At 37.6% G+C, this 16,853-nt stretch overlaps 1 protein-coding gene across 1 annotated transcript; it reads left to right on the plus strand.

Annotated features, from left to right (window-relative positions):
- Window positions 1-7,645: 7,645 nt before the first annotated feature.
- LOC134319089 (carboxypeptidase A1-like) lies at window positions 7,646-11,211 on the plus strand. The gene is made up of 11 exons (XM_063000082.1): window positions 7,646-7,710; window positions 8,375-8,456; window positions 8,562-8,696; window positions 8,821-8,922; window positions 9,038-9,139; window positions 9,242-9,340; window positions 9,439-9,549; window positions 9,714-9,804; window positions 9,903-10,102; window positions 10,175-10,259; window positions 10,797-11,211. The coding sequence occupies exons 1-11, from the start codon at window positions 7,646-7,648 to the stop codon at window positions 10,982-10,984; spliced, it is 1,260 nt and encodes a 419-aa protein (XP_062856152.1). The 3' UTR covers window positions 10,985-11,211.
- The last annotated feature ends 5,642 nt before the right edge of the window (window positions 11,212-16,853 follow it).

Below are 16,853 nucleotides of genomic sequence, written 5' to 3' on the forward strand. Positions count from 1 at the left end.
TTGTTATAAATACAAGTATATTTCCCTTAAATCTTAAATTATAGAATAGACATTACTATAATAAACAACAATACACAGTAGTACTGTACATAAAAAACACACATCACATTTCAGTACAGTAAGTGTGCTGTATCATACACCATAATAACTTTCCTTTTTTTATCAAATGTATCTACTAGAAACAACAATAACTCTCATATTTCTCTATTATTTCCTTCTTTATTTCAATAGTGTTGTATTTTGTAGGTGTGATGCTGCCTTCAAGTCGTGTCGAAAAATATCGTATTTACGAGATGAGGGCACATGAACAGCAACTCAATGTCGTATTTACCAGTGGGAAACTCGAGTTTCCGATGTGGGGGCGTGTCATTAACAAAACGTCATGGCGACTGCAGGTATGGATGCTGCCCCTACAGTAAACGGTAAAAGTTTGAGCTTGTATACATTTTGTACACAACGTGCACTTGTTCTGATGAAGAATAGCAATAGTCCATTTTTACCCGACCAAAAATGACTTGAACGCACATCATGTCGTAATTACGACCTCCGAACTCGTAAGTAGGAACTTCCGAGGAGGACTTAAAGGCAGCATAATCATGAAAGAATAACTTCCTTCTTCTCTCTCACTCACTGTCCCCTCTGTCTGATACACAGTGACAGCTACTGGCAGGAGTAATTACACAACAACAAATAGCATTAGATTGTTTTATTTTCTCTTCAGCATGCTTTCTCTGCACATTCTTTGAGGCCATTTTATTATAGAATTGTACAAAATATAAAGAAAACACAGAAAAAACACCGTCCGCTCTCCGCTCACTGTATATATATATATGTGAAAAAGTTAGGACACCCCATGAGAACCTTTGTCTTTTTGAACATATTTAAACATATTGTGGCGCCGGCAAGTATGGAGGGAGGGGCGTCGGGGCCGCAAGATGGTTTTTTCAAGACATTCATTCATACACATAGACATTCACACAACAGACAGACAAACATAGAGCTGCTTATCCAGCCCTTACCGCAGCCACACCAATTTCTTCAGCTGTGTGAGGTTTGATGGGTTACTTGCATGCACAGCCCGTTTCAAATCAGCCCACAGCATCTCAATAGGATTAAGATCCAGGCTTTGACCTGGCCATTCCAGAAGTCTCAATTTCTTTCTTTTGAGCCATTTCTTGGTGGATTTACTGGAATGTTTTGGGTCGTTGTCCTGCTGCATGGTCCACTTCCGCTTCAGTTTTTGGACAGTTTTTTACATTTTCCTCAAGCACCCTCTGATACAGTGAAGAATTCATTGTGGATTCTACAGTATAATGGAGAGCTTGCCAGGCCATGCTGCTACAAAGCAGCCCCAAACCATGACATTTCCACCTCCATGCTTCACAGTTGAGTATGAGGTTCTTGTGCTCAAACGCTGTGTTTGGTTTGCGCCAAAGATGTCTTCTGTTACTGTGCCCAAATAATTCAACTTTGGATTCATCTGTCCAAAGCACATTGTTCCAGAAGTCCTGGTCTTTGTCTAGGTGTTCTCTGGTAAATTTTTGTCTTGCCCTGATGTTTTTTTCTTCCTTGCTCACCTCCCATGAAAATCAAACGTGTGCAGTCTCTTTCTGATGATAGATGCATGTACCTTCCTATAAACTGTGGCAAGAGCTACCTGTAGGTCCTGTGATGACATCGAAGGATTATTGGAGACTTCTTTATGCATCTTGCGGTCTGCTCTTGGGCTGAACTTGCTAGGACGGCCTGACCTGAACATGTTGGCAGTTGTTTTAAATATTCTCCACTTGTAAATTATTTTCCGGACAGTGGAATGGCTGATTTCTAATTGTTTTGAGATCTTTTTAAATCCCTTCCCAGACTAATATGCATCTACAACCTTATTTCTGAAGGCCTCAGAGAGCTCTTTAGATCTCACCATGGTGATACCACTCACTTCAACAATCATAGGCAAACCAAACTTATGTCTGAGGTTTAAATAAAACTCCAATGTCCTCTAACAATGGTCTAATCATTGCAGCTGATGTGGTGCACCGGATTCTAATTTTAGACATTTAAAGTAGTAATACATGTGGTGGTGTCCTAACTTTTTCCTCACAATAAAATTCCATTTTTGTTCATTACATTTTACAACTTGTGTTTAAAAGTAATAAAAAAAAATTTTTTTGTTTAGTTATATAAGCTCCATCTCTCAGTACTGTTCAAATGAAGCTCAAATGTTCATATGTTTAAATATGTTCAAAAAGACAAAGGTTTTCATGGGGTGTCCTAACTTTTTCACATGACTGTATATATATATATAGAGAGAGAGAGAGAGACAGTCGGAGTGAACATGTTTGTGACGTCACGCATTTCATGAATTTCGGTTCGTAATCCAAAATGTGTTCGTACGTTAAGTTGAAAAAGATCGTTCGTAACCCAAAATGTTCATATGGTAAACCGTTTGTAACTCAAGGGTCTATATGTACAGTACAATGAAATTCTTTATCCAGCTACAGCTCAACATCGGCAAGACCAAAGAGGTGGTGGTTGATTTCAGGAGGTCCGAGCCTGGTTTCCATCGATGGTATGGATGTTGAAGTAGTGAGGAGCTACAAATACCTGGGAGAGCACTTGGATGACAGGCTGGAGTGAACTGTTAACACGGACGCTGTATACAAGATGGGCCAGAGTCGGAAACTTCGTTCCTTTGGTGTGTGCAAGCCCCTGCTGTGGATTTTTACCAGTCGGTTGTAGCCAGTGCTCTGTTCTACGCTGTTGTGTGCTGGGGCTATGGCATCACAACCAGCACCTCAAAGAGATCAAGAAGCCTGGCTCGATCATTGGAGTTAAGCTGGATTACTTAAAAACTGTTATGGAACGTAGGACACTTCATAAACTTTTAACAATCTTGGACAATGCCGCACACCCCCTCCACTCAACAGTGAAGGCTCAGAAAAGTGTGTTTAGCAACCGGCTAAATCAGGCATTTTTTACCCTCTACCATCAGACTCTACAATGAGTCTCTTTACACTCGAGGCAGCCAGACCTAATGTTATTAGTTATTATTATTTACTCCATACCTCTGTATATCCCTTCCATCTATCCATCCATCCATCCATCCATCGCCCAGCTTCTTTGGAGGGTTAGGACCTTGCTCACTGGCCCAACAGTGGCTGCATGGCAAAGCCAGGATTCAAACTCTCAATTGTCCAGCCACACAATAACATGGTCCAACTGCCCAGCCACATAATAAGTCCTGGGTTTGACATTTGCTCCCAGTCACTGTCTGTAGGGTGTTTTGCATGCTTTCCTTGTGCCGCAGGGTTTTTTTTTGACAAAAATTTTTTTTTAAATCAAAGACGTTGTGACATTCAGTACATATCACCTACATGTACATGTATGTAAACTTTTTACTTTTGCTGTAGGCACATATATTGTGTCTACAATTCAGTATATACAATCTAGAATAAAGATTTACTATAGCTTTTGGTCCAAATAACAGGAAATTGTGGTTTAGCTCAATGGGTGTGGGGAGAGTTACAATGCACAAGACATGTTACACCCTTAAAAGACATGTTAAAAACTGCAGAAATTGCTTTTTTAAATACATGTGTGTGTCTACTTAGGTATTGAAAGAACCAACATTATTTTGCTTAACACAGCAAATGAGTTGGGTTTCTAAACACAAATGTTTGCTGCAGTGACAGAGATATAACAATACCTGTATTAATCCATTGCTAGCACCAGTTTTAATAACTTCAATAATCTTTGAGATTTTTATTCTTATTTTGAGTGTGTTGCAGTCATTTAATTCAAAATTTGTGTTTATAAAATACAATTAAGTTCCTTCATTCATTGTCTGTTTTACCACCACTGTATCCTGGTCAGGGTTTTGGTAGGTCTGTTTCATTTGGTGAAACAGACAGGCCTTATTAGACGGGTCAGCAGTCACAGGGCAGACACACACACATAGCTCCAAATGGCCTGACTGCATGTCTTTGAAGTGATGCGGACACAGGGAAAACATGCACACTCCTGTATATAACAGGAAATAACAGGAAATTGTGGTTTAGCTCAATGGGTGTGGGGAGAGTTACAATGCACAAGACATGTTACACCCTTAAAAGACATGTTAAAAACTGCAGAAATTGCTTTTTTAAATACATGTGTGTGTCTACTTAGGTATTGAAAGAACCAACATTATTTTGCTTAACACAGCAAATGAGTTGGGTTTCTAAACACAAATGTTTGCTGCAGTGACAGAGATATAACAATACCTGTATTAATCCATTGCTAGCACCAGTTTTAATAACTTCAATAATCTTTGAGATTTTTATTCACAACTGTGACTGCACTGGGCAGCTCCTTTAGCGACAGGCTTCTTCACCCGCGTTGCTCAAAGGAGAGACATCGCAGCTCCTTTCTTCCTTCTGCTGTCAGGCTATACAACCAGCACCGTCCCAAACGTAGACAATTACCATCACAATAATTCACTTGGTTTTTAGTACTTCTCTGTGCAATTACTTTTAAATTATGTGCAATACTTGCTGTATCTGCTGTACTTTGTGCAATATTTTTTAATAACTGTGCATTTGGTTAACTTCATCTATAAATACTGTTTATATTTTTGTAATTTTTACTTTTGTAATTTTTTTGTAACTTTGCACTTTACTGCTGTACTTTGTGCAATATTTCTAATAACTGCAATATTTGGTTTAACTTCCTCTATAAATACTGTTTATATTTTTGTAATTTTTACATATGCTTACTATTTAGTATATGTGTACATACATGTAAACTTTTTGTAATTTTCTATTTTCTGTATTCTTGAAAGCTGCTGTAACACTACAAATTTCCCCCTGTGGGATAATAAAAGGCTATCTTATCTTATCTTATCTTATCCACACAGAAAGGACCCTGGCTGTCTGATTGGGAAATCAAGCCCAGGCCCTTCTTGTTTTGAGGTGACAGCACTACCCACTGTGCCACTGTGCCACCCTCAAACAATCAAGTGGGTCAGCCAAAACATTTCTTTAAACTTTTGTCAGTTAACTTAAGGTTCAAATCACTGGTTCTTCTTTTCATTGCATTTCATGCAACCTATCTAAAATGAGGTTTGTAGATGAGTTTTGGCTATTTTAGACTCATATATTGATGTTACAGTGACCATGTACTTTGTGTGTACATTGTAAAACCTTTATCTGGACTTTATTCACTACATAGACATGACAAGGTCAAACAAAAGAGCTACTTTAACATTGGGTGTGTTTCCCAGCCTTATCGCAGAACAAATTGTTTCCTTGGCTACTAAATGAATAAAACCTTTGTCTTTATTTAGACTTGTTTTCTCTGCAAAATTATATAAGTAAAACTACAAAAACACAACAGTGCAGCTAACAGTGCTAATAAACATTGTGTGGAACCAAACTTTACATTACACTACATCTAAATCTTTAAATTTAATTTAAATTTGATTTTGTTTCAGTAATGTATTGTAATAATGAGTAAACATAATGAATTAACACTTATTTTCTGATGTTACCAAATAATGCAGTGTGACTAACTACTAAGAATTTAATCCAACAATTAAGGATTAAAAAAGGCTTTGCTTAAGAGTCCAACAAAAGCAGCTTGGCAGCCTGGCACCTCTTTCTTGTGTGAAGCCTTAAGGGAACATACAGGAAGCTTCAGAATATATGGAGTACCACGTTAGATGTTTCATATTGTCCTTGCTGCTCATGCCAGTGCCTTAACCAGACAGTAGAAGTCTCTGTTGCAGCAATAAGGCGGTGATTTACCATCTAGCCTTTGCTCCCTCAGACGGGATTCTGGTCAGAACAACAAAGTCTTCAGTTTTAAGTTTGATTCTCTTTTTGATTGGTTTTTATATTAAGTTTGTAATAAAAAACACACAGTATAATGAATGCTGAGGTAAACATTACTTATTGTGCTGAAAAGATGCAATATATTAGGTAGAATCATCTATACAGATATATACAGTTGATTTAATCAAATAGACTGTAAAACTAAAGTCTGATAACACAGTGGAGGAAATCTTACTTATCACTGCCTATGTTGATGACTGTAAAATGACTAAACAGGAAGTCTGACAGTTTTCTTTAGGGTCAAATCTTTCTCTGTGTTTCAGTTCAGCTTTTAACTTTCTCTTATTGACTTCCTCTTATGACCTGGAAGTGTGTATGCTCTATGTATAAACCAAGCCAAATTGTTAAGATTGTTTACATTTATTTTGGGGGCAGAAGCAATAACAGTTACACTATATGTGTCATAGCCTCTTTTTTCCTGTTAATGAATGATTGGAACAATACTTTTGTCCCACAAAGACCACTAACAAATTTCAAAACTTTATTGTAGATTTTCTAACATTTTCATTGCATCTGTTGGGTCAATATATGCATAAAACTAAGTACTATATCAGCAACCAAGTATCTCAATTCAATGGTGTAGAAAGGTAAACTTATTATATAAAGTACAGCTGCTGACCTAAATTCTCTTTCCTATTTTAGATCAATGATCAATGTTCTGTCGCATAACCAAATATTTTCTGATCTTCAGGTGATGGACAGATAACCTTACATTTGATGCCTTAAGAATTTTCTAATACAAAATGCATGTTACCAATTTCTTAATAAGTGCAAGTCAGGACATGCATCAGACTTAAATGTCAGCCCACCATTGCAGAAAGCTGTGTTTGAACTCGGAGAGGTACAGAGAAGGAAAGGCATAATACTACATACATTTTAGAAACTGATGGTGTTAAGCAGGGGTGAGAGAGCACATAAAATGACACAAATACAAAATTAAAATCATCCTACAAAGTTCCTGACACAGCAAATCTGCCCCATAATATCTCATTATGACAACCATGTGTATCTGTGTAACTAAGTAACTACTCTTACTATGATATGCTGTATTGTCTTACCACCAGACGCAGTATCTTGTTTTCCATACCTTTTGTGCATTTGTGCAGTAATTAAGTGTAATTCTGTCCATAAAACAGTATACCAAACATTTTAGAGTTTAAGTTTTCTTTCCATATGCAAATAAGCCATAAAAATAGCTTTAAACCCTTTTCCAGAGCCAAACAAAATATATTTAAATTTTATCTTAGATAACGGCAGAGTGTTGCCTAAAAATTTGAAGTGCCTGATCTAATTTTACTACCTGTAAAATTCATGTTGTTAGATTAGTATTCCAAAGGACTGACTAAAGTCTGGCTCTGTTTAACTTGCTAAACTGGCTGATCAACTGAATTTGGTTTACTGGTTAATAAGTAACCAAGGTGGGAAAAAACTTTACCAGAGAGGTGAAATAGGTGTTGAAAAACCTTGTTCCTTATATAATTAAAATGTGTTTAACAGAGGGTGTGGTTATTTAACTCGATCCCCCTTTACACAATATTTGAAATAATAATAACAAAGGCAATACAAAGGGTGCAATTACTTTTTTACAGCACATACTGTAATAAACAACTTCTAATGAAATCTATTTTTGGTTTAGCTTCATAAACAAGATGTGGGAAATCAAACAGCCGGAAACATCGGTTCAGTTTGGCACCTCAGATCCAGCCAAGGTCATAATTCCAGTGCCGACAGGTATAAAAGGTCAGTCCCACATACAGATTTCAACTCCAGGGGGCAAGATGAGGGGGCTTGTAGTTTTGGCAGCTCTGTTTGCCGCTGTTTGTGGCAAGGAGACCTTTGAGGGGTAGGTTTCTTTATACATTCTGATGTCCATACAATTCTAGACTTTTGATGTATTAAAGGATTATTATCTTACAGTAATTCATTGTAAAGATGTTTGAAACATGAAGATTTAACATGTGTATCATGCTGTTTTTGACAATAACATACTGATTGATTCTTAATGACTTGGTTATTATGTACACCAAGCTTTTACTGTGTCATATTAGTTGATAATTCTATCATATACAAATAGATGACCAGTCAAGGGGGAAAACCATATAAAAGGGTCATAGTAAGATGTTGGTGCACACTGAACCAATCAAATAGATTCTACAAATCATTTAAACTGTATATAATAGAGGACAGTCTATTTATTTAAAATAGATTACCCTAAATTGGTGTTGTGATAATAGTGGTGGAGTAAAATAAAAATAAAATATCCCAGACCCATTTTAATATGTTGTGGAAGCCTTCACAGAAGCGTGAAGGTCGCAAAGGCCAACTCCGTTTTAATGCCCATTGTTTTAGAATGGGATGTTCATGATCATGTCCATGACAAGCCCATGATCAGATGTCCACAAACATTCTGCCATCCAGTGTGTATACACATTTCATATGGTAAAAAATATGGTAAAAATTAATAAGTAAATACAAATGTTTCCTGTATTATCCTGTATACTATATAGACACCAAGTTCTTCGGATTACTGCTGCAGATAAGGCGCAGATCAATCTTTTAAAAGATCTGTCCGAGCTAGAACATCTAAAGGTAAAATACTTCATATGTTTTATTTTATTTTCAATGATAAAATGAATTAAATTACATTTTTTTATAGTTTGTGTACTGAATGTCCATTTGATATTTTGTGTGCAGCTGGATTTCTGGATGGAACCAGTTCACAAGTCTCTTTCTGTTGATGTCCGTGTTCCCTTCCACAGCCTGCAGATTGTAAAAGCTTTTCTGAGGTACAACCTGATCAACTATCAGGTCATGATTCTGGATCTTCAGGTAAATATAGCTCATCACATTACACTGAGTAGATTTAGGATACTGATAGATGTCCCAGAATACCCAATTTTTCTGCCTGCATGGACTCATGATTTACGATAACATGTAATTCTTTTACCTGAAGGATCTTCTGGACACTGAGCATCGTGTGATGATTAGGTCTCGTGCTGTTCAGCCCAGAACCACTAATGATTACGATTACACCAACTACCACACACTGAATGAGGTAACTGCAGTAGTGGTTTAATGTGCTGGATTGAAAAAAAAGTTGGGCGGGTCTGTTTTCATTTATTCAAATCATTTTTTCTTGAATGTCAATGATACATTGTTGTGATTGTTAGATCTACAGCTTCATGGACATGCTGGTAGAAGAGAACCCTACATTAGTGAGCAAAATAGTGATTGGTCAGAGTTACGAGGGCCGTCCACTGAATGTACTTAAAGTAAGTTCATATTGGTAAACATCAACAAATATTAAAAGACATGGACCATGTGTATTTATGGATCAATTATTGTTTATTAATATTTACTAATTTATTATGTAGTTTAGCACTGGTGCTAACCACCCTGGTATTTGGATTGACACTGGTATTCATGCTAGAGAGTGGATCACACCAGCCAGTGGAACTTGGTTTGCAAAAAAGGTTTTAAAAATCTATTTTCATTACAAATGTCTTAAATACACACAGCTGTGTATTCATTTTTGCCCCAACTAAAGACTAATTCATGCTTCCTTGTGTAGATTGTGAATGATTATGGACGTGATGCTGCTCTTACTGCCATTCTGGACAAGTATGACATTTTTCTGGAGCTTGTCACCAATCCTGATGGATATGAGTACACTCACACCTCTGTAAGTCTTAAGTATATATATACATGACACCATTGGGACATTCATGCACTCCCAAATTGTCTACTTATAGTAAATCCTGAGAAGCCAATGAAATACTTTAAGTGCATCATTGACATTACCTTTAAATGTCACTGACCCAGACTTAATTTCTTTAATATCTGTAGAATCGCATGTGGCGTAAAACGAGAAGGATCAACCCTGGTTCCACATGTGTTGGTGTTGATCCCAATAGAAACTGGGGAACTGGATTTGCAGGTACATACAAAACCATAAAGATTAAGAGATGAAGATTATGAATTCCTTGGAGTACCTAAAGCCTGTAGGTCCTAATTGCTTTGATCCTATACCCACAGGTGCTGGTTCCAGTAACAACCCTTGCTCTGAGACCTACCGTGGACCTAGCGCTCACTCAGAGCCTGAGATCAAGGCCATTGTGGACTTTGTTCACGCGCATGGCAACCTCAAGGTGTTTCTGACCATCCATAGCTACTCTCAGATGCTGCTCTATCCCTACGGTGACACCAGCACTCCCTGCAAGGATGAAAAAGAGCTGGTGAGACCCTAAAAACATCAGTTTCATCATGTTACATGATGCTTGATTGCTCACTTTGTTCTAATTTTACAGGATGACCTTGCATTAAAGGCGACCACAGAGTTGAAGAAACTGTATGGCACAAGCTACACATTTGGCAGCACCATCGCCACCATCTGTACGTAGAACAAATAGTCTCGTATTGGCATCAGAACATTAGGTCAGTGCACTTGGTGGCACAGCAGTCTAATACACTGTGGTAGGCTAGCATATTACACCGCTGTGCCACTCGAATGCCGAATTGATTTGATTTAATTCATTTAAAAAGTACTTTGCATTCCTTTAACCAGCTAAATTAAATTTCCATTTCAAACACCTGTTCATTGTTTTCCCAAACCTGGTTCTGGAATTACTCTGTCCTGCATATGACAAACACTTAAATCAAAAAATTAATTATTATGGCTTTTTTGTTGACCTGGATGTATTAGAGTAAGTAAAACACTAAAATGTGCAACATCAGGGTATTTGAGTACCAGGGCTGGGAACCCCAAACTCTCTCAAAGTCATAAGCTTGGCTAGTTAAATCAGTTATTAGTGAGGGAAACGCTGGTAAAAGCATTTCATATCTATATATAGTGTAATAAAACAATGATTTATTGTTTATTGTAGAGGATTAGCTGCCAAAATTATTTAATCTGTCAATCACTTTCCTCAGATCAAGCCAGTGGAACCACCACCGACTGGACTTACGACCAGGGCATTAAGTACTCCTACACCTTTGAGCTTAGAGACACTGGCCGATACGGATTCATCCTGCCTGCCGACCAGATCCTTCCAACCGCTGAGGAGACGTGGCTAGCAGTAATGGCCATTATGGAACACACCAAAAACAACCCCTACTAAATCAGCAGCTCAGTTTAACCCATGATGGCAATAAAGCAGAACATCTAATTAAACTAATCTAATACAACAAGCATAACATTAAAACCACCTCCTTGTTTCTACACACATTGTCCATTTTATCAGCTTCACTTACCATATAGAACAGGGGTGCCCAAATAATTCCTTATAAGGGGCCAAAATTTTATCTCAGTGAGGGGCCACGGGCCAAAACTAAAAGTTATTTTAACTAGGGCTGGGCGATATTGCAAAAAAAAAAAGATTCTGATTGTGTTTTTTTGTTGTTGTTGTTTTTGTATAATGCAATTGAAAAAAAGACTTTTTTTTGCATTTTAATTTAAAAGACTGCAGAAGTGTAAAAATAGTAACAGCACCACCTATAATTAAGGGATTCAAACTTTATAACAATAACAATATAACAATTAACAATAATTAAAACAAAATAGAAATCTTAATTAGCTATATGCTTTTTAGGAACAGCTCACAAACAACTCACTTTAAGTAATGTGCAGCAGAACCTCCTTACATTAAGAAAAGTGCAAAACTACAAAAAGTTCTTTACAGATTTCTTAAAAGAAACACAAGCCTGTTTACTGTTTCCACCAATGAAGTTAGTGTATCAGTAACTACACTGGGGGACCTCAAGTAATCACTCAGCTCAGCTTTCATTTTGTCCTCTTGTGATTGGGGGTAGGGCTGGGCGATTTTGCAAAAAAAAAAAAATCTCGATTATTTTAAGATTATACCCGATTGTCGATTACGATTTCGATTTTTTTTGTTCTTGTATAATGCAATTAAAATTAGACTCAAATTACTTTTTTTGCATTGTAATTAAAGGCTGCAGAAGTGCAAAAATAGTAACAGCACCACCTATAATTATCCTTTTAAGGGACTCAAACTTTATAACAATAACGATATCACAATAATTAACAATAATTAAAACAAAATAGATCTAAATTATCTATATCCTTATCTATCTGGTCAGTGATAGCTCAGTGGTTAAGGTACTGGACTAGTAAACAGAAGGTTGCCGGTTCAAGCCCCGCCACCACCAAGTAACCACTGTTGGGTCCCTGACAAGGCCCTTAACCCTCAATTGCTCATCGTGTTCCGCTCATTGTGTGAGTCGCTTTGGATAAAAGCGTCTGCTAAATGCTGAAAATGTAAATCTATCTATATCTAAGAATAGCTCACAAACAACTTTTATTTTAAATAATGTTCAGCAGAACCTCCTTACATTAGGAAAAAAAACTACAAAAAGTTCTTTACAGGTTTCTTAAAAGGAACACTGTGCTTTTTCCACCACTGAGTGAGTCTGTATCAGTATCTACACGGGTCACTCAGCTCAGCTTTGATTTTGTCCTTTTGTGATTTGGGGGGTGGATACAACATTTTAAACATTTAAGGATGTGTAATGTGTCATTTTAGTCCCATAAAACTTTCAAACTGTATTAACCACTATTATGTGTCGTAGATTCGATTCTATTGAACGGCCCTTTAAGCCAAAATAAAGGAACCGATTCGCATTTGGGAGTCGTTACATACATACGGCTCTTTAAAAGGAACCGAGACAAAAGATCCGACTCCCTATCGCAGAATTCACTGCAGCAGTTTCCCAGAAGCGATTTTTTTACTCAGTAACGGATGTGATTAAAAATGTAGCGAATTACAATTCTTAGTACAAAACTTACTTGAGTAAAAGTAAAATTACAGGCTGTAAAATCTACTTTAAAAAGTACAAGTACGCAAAAAAACTACTCAATTACAGTAACGCGAGTAAATGTAATTCGTTACTTTCCAGCCAATCCTGATCGCGCTCATCGGCTCCGTGTTTTGATTCAGTTCAGCGGTGTTTGATTCAGTGAATCTTAATGAAACTCTTCTGTTTGTGTCTCGTTTTGCCGATCGTGTTTGCGATCCTTATTACTGAATCTAACCGTTAGCGTGTATAATCCTTGTTGTCTTCCGTTTACTGTTTTGGTTTTCACTGGTTTTGGACTCTACCTGATTTTGTACAGTTTTCGCCCTTTTTATATTAAACTTTCCCTGATTTATAATCCGCGAGCGTCTGCTTAGTTTCTGACTGGTGACATGTTGGTATTTTAATGAAAATATAAAGTATGTAAACAATCGCGATTGTCACATTTCTAACATCGTGTGAAAATGTTCATTCGAATTAATCGTGAAAATCTCCCACCCTAATTTTAATATTGCATTAAATTTAAAAATATCACTACTGTTTATTCTAATTAACAGTGCTTTTATTGATTTCAACGGATGATAGATAATGTTTCTTTTTAGGAGCAGAAATATTTGAACAAATGTAAATTTGTAAAGAAAAACATGCAAAGCAAAATATATATATATATATATATATATATATATATCATCAATATTCAAATATTTAATATATTCACCTTTCTCTCCTCGCCACTGTACTTTGCGAACAGGTGTGCATGTTTTGTTTCATAATGCTGACGGATGTTGTACTCCTTTAGTGCAGCCACTCTCTATCCGCAGATGAGGCAAACTGCGGTTTAATCTATTTAGGTGAAAAAATATTCATACTGTTTTTAAATGTTCGTTTATCCAATGCCACTGCCTCATACGCTCCATGATTAACAGCCTCACTCGTGTCATCATAGATTACTTGATGTCTGCTACTGACAAAAGTAAGCGCTACTTTGATCTAGTGAGGCGGGCCAAAAAAAAAGAGACGGCGCGGGCCCCAAATTGGGCAGCCCTGATATAGAAGCACTTTGTAGTTCTACAATTACTGACTGTAATCCATCCGTTCCTCTGCATGCTTTGTTAGCCCCCTTTCATGCTGTTCTTCAATGGTCAGGACTCCCCCAGGACCACCACAGAGTAGGTATTATTTGGGTGGTGGATCATTCTCAGCACTGCAGTGACACTGACATGGTGGTGGTGTGTTAGTGTGTGTTGTGCTGGTATGAGACACAGCAGTGCTGATGGAGTTTTTAAACACCTCATGGTCACTGCTGGACTGAGAATAGTCCACCAACCAAAAATATATCCATCCAACAGCGCCCCGTAGGCAACGTCCTGTGACCACTCAAAGAGCAGCAATAGATGAGCGATCGTCTCTGACTTCACATCTACAAGGTGGACCAACTAGGTAGGAGTGTCTAATAGAGTGGACAGTGAGTGGACACGGTATTTAAAAACTCCAGCAGCGCTGCTGTGTTTGATCCACTCATACCAGCACAACACACACTAACACACCACCACCATGTCAGTGTCACTGCAGTGCTGAGAATGATCCACCACCTAAATAATACCTGCTCTGTGGTGGTCATGTGCGGGTCCTGACCATTGAAGAACAGGGTGAAAGCAGGCTAAAAAGATATGCAGAGAAACAGATGGACTACAGTCAGTAATTGTAGAACTACAAAGTGCTTCTATATGGTAAGTGGAGCTGATAAAATGGACAGTGAGTGTAGAAACAAGGAGGTGGTTTTAATAATAATAATACATTTTATTTATATAGCGCTTTTCAAGATACTCAAAGACGCTTTACATAAGACAAATAATCAAAACAAATACGTACATACACCATACAAATCATAGTACAAAATCAAAATAGTACATCAACATCAAGAATAATTAAGATAAAAACAAAGAGAGCAGCATAAGACAGTTCATTAAAAATTAGCTAAATTATGAGAGAGAACAACAAATATAGAACAATTTCTTAAAATTAGACAGAAACAGGACAGATTTACATGCAATCAGGAAACTGAAAACTTTACAAGTTTTAGGATCTAGGACTTCACATTTCTGTCGTGATCTAAGTATAAAAACTATTAAAAAGAATAGCAAAAATAAAAGCATTTATTTTGTGTTGTTACAAGTTAAATGCCACTCTGAATAGATGAGTTTTGAGAAGTGACTTGAATTTGGACAGGTCAGGACAATCTCGTAGGTGTTTGGGGAGAGCATTCCATAAAGATGGAGCAGCTATGGAAAAGGCCCTGTCACCCCAGGTCCGGTGCTTGGTCCTAGAGGGTATGGACAGTAGGTTAGCCTCAGAAGAGCGAAGGCTACGGGAGGGAATGTGCTGATGGAGCAGGTCGGTGAGGTAGGATGGGGCCTGATTATGGAGAGCCTTGTGAGTGAATAGAAGAATTTTGAATTGAATGCGTTGAGCAACGGGAAGCCAATGAAGTTTTTGTAGAACAGGTGTAATATGATCACGGGAGCGAGTATGAGTAAGGAGGCGAGCAGCTGAATTCTGGATATACTGAAGTTTTTTTAGGATTTTGTTAGATGTACCATAAAGGATGCTATTGCAATAATCAATTCTGGATGTAATAAAAGCATGAATCAAGGTTTCGGCGGCAGAAAAGGAGAGTGATGGACGTAGACGTGCTATGTTTTTTAGATGAAAGAAAGCAGTTTTGGTGATGTGATTTACATGGCGGTCAAAAGAGAGGTTGCTATCAAAAATTACACCAAGATTTCGGATGTTAGAAGACGGAGACAAAGTGTCATTATCAATGGTAATTTGAAAATTTTTTGTGGTTTTTGCCAGGGTTGTAGGACCTACGATGATCATATCTGATTTTTCACAGTTTAATTTGAGGAAATTAGCTTTCATCCACAATTTCATTTCAGTGATGCAATTTGTCAGAGTGGAGTGAAGTTCAGTATTAATGGATTTGGAGGAGATGTAAAGCTGAATATCATCAGCATAGCAGTGGAAATGTAAACCATGCCGACGTATGATGTCACCAAGGGGGAGCATATAAAGAATAAACAAAAGGGGACCTAACACTGAGCCTTGGGGAACGCCTTGGGACAGTGGAGCAATGGCAGAACTACAATTGTTGATATTAACAAACTGTTGTCTGTTTATGAGATATGACCTTAACCACAAAAGGGCAGTACCAGTGATGTTGACAGAGGATTCAAGGCGGGACAGAAGAATGGAGTGATTAATGGTGTCAAAAGCTGCAGTAAGATCAAGGAGGACGAGAATATTAATTTGTCCAGAGTCTGAGGAAAGAAGAAGGTCATTTGTGACTTTGAGGAGGGCTGACTCAGTGCTGTGCTGGGGGCGGAAACCAGACTGAAATGATTCAAATAGATTATTGGAATTTAGGTGATCTTTGAGCTGTGAGGCAACAACACGTTCCAGTATTTTCGACAGAAATGGAAGATTGGAAATGGGCCGAAAGTTACTCATAATGTTAGAGTCAAGTCCAGGTTTTTTAAGTATGGGAGTAACAGCAGCCAATTTGAGTGATTGAGGGACTGAGCCAGAACTAAGAGAGGAATTGATTATCTCTGTGATAAGTGATGAGATAACTGGAAAACAACCCTTAACAAGTTTTGATGGAGCAGGATCCAAAACACAAGTGGAGCTTCGCATCCCTGTTAAGATCTCAGATAGGTCCAAAAGAGACACAGGTGAGAACTGAGACAGAGGCTGGGTAATAAATTGAGATGAGATAGGCGGAGAAACAGAGATGACAGGGGAAACTGTCAGAAAATTGTGGATATTCTCAACTTTTGTTTGAAAAAATGAGAGGTAAGAGTTACACTTGTCAACTGTAAAGGAATTGGTAGTATTGTCAACTGGTTTGAGAAGTTTATTTATTGTGGAAAAGAGAGTCTTAGGATTTGTTGATCCAGCATGTATGAGTTCGGAATAGTAAGTGGATCGGGCTGCCGTAAGAGCGTCTTTGTAATGTTGAAGATAATCAGAATAAATCTGATAATGTACTGTTAGACCGGTTTTCTTATAAAGTCTTTCAAGCTGGCGTTTACGGGATTTCATTTGGTGAAGCTCAATTGTGTACCATGGTGCGGAATGACTAAATGAAACAAATTTGGTTCTCAAAGGAGC

This window comes from Trichomycterus rosablanca, chromosome 8, assembly GCF_030014385.1.
Source record: "Trichomycterus rosablanca isolate fTriRos1 chromosome 8, fTriRos1.hap1, whole genome shotgun sequence".
Taxonomy (NCBI): Eukaryota; Metazoa; Chordata; class Actinopteri; order Siluriformes; family Trichomycteridae; genus Trichomycterus; species Trichomycterus rosablanca.

What these genes read in the sequence shown, in the direction of transcription:
- LOC134319089 (XM_063000082.1), top strand. Translation starts at nt 7,646, where the DNA reads ATGAGGGGGCTTGTAGTTTTGGCAGCTCTGTTTGCCGCTGTTTGTGGC. An exon ending in GGCAAGGAGACCTTTGAGGG is followed by an intron (nt 7,711 to 8,374) that starts GTAGGTTTCTTT and finishes TATACTATATAG; the next exon opens with ACACCAAGTTCTTCGGATTA. An exon ending in GCAAGGATGAAAAAGAGCTG is followed by an intron (nt 10,103 to 10,174) that starts GTGAGACCCTAA and finishes CTAATTTTACAG; the next exon opens with GATGACCTTGCATTAAAGGC.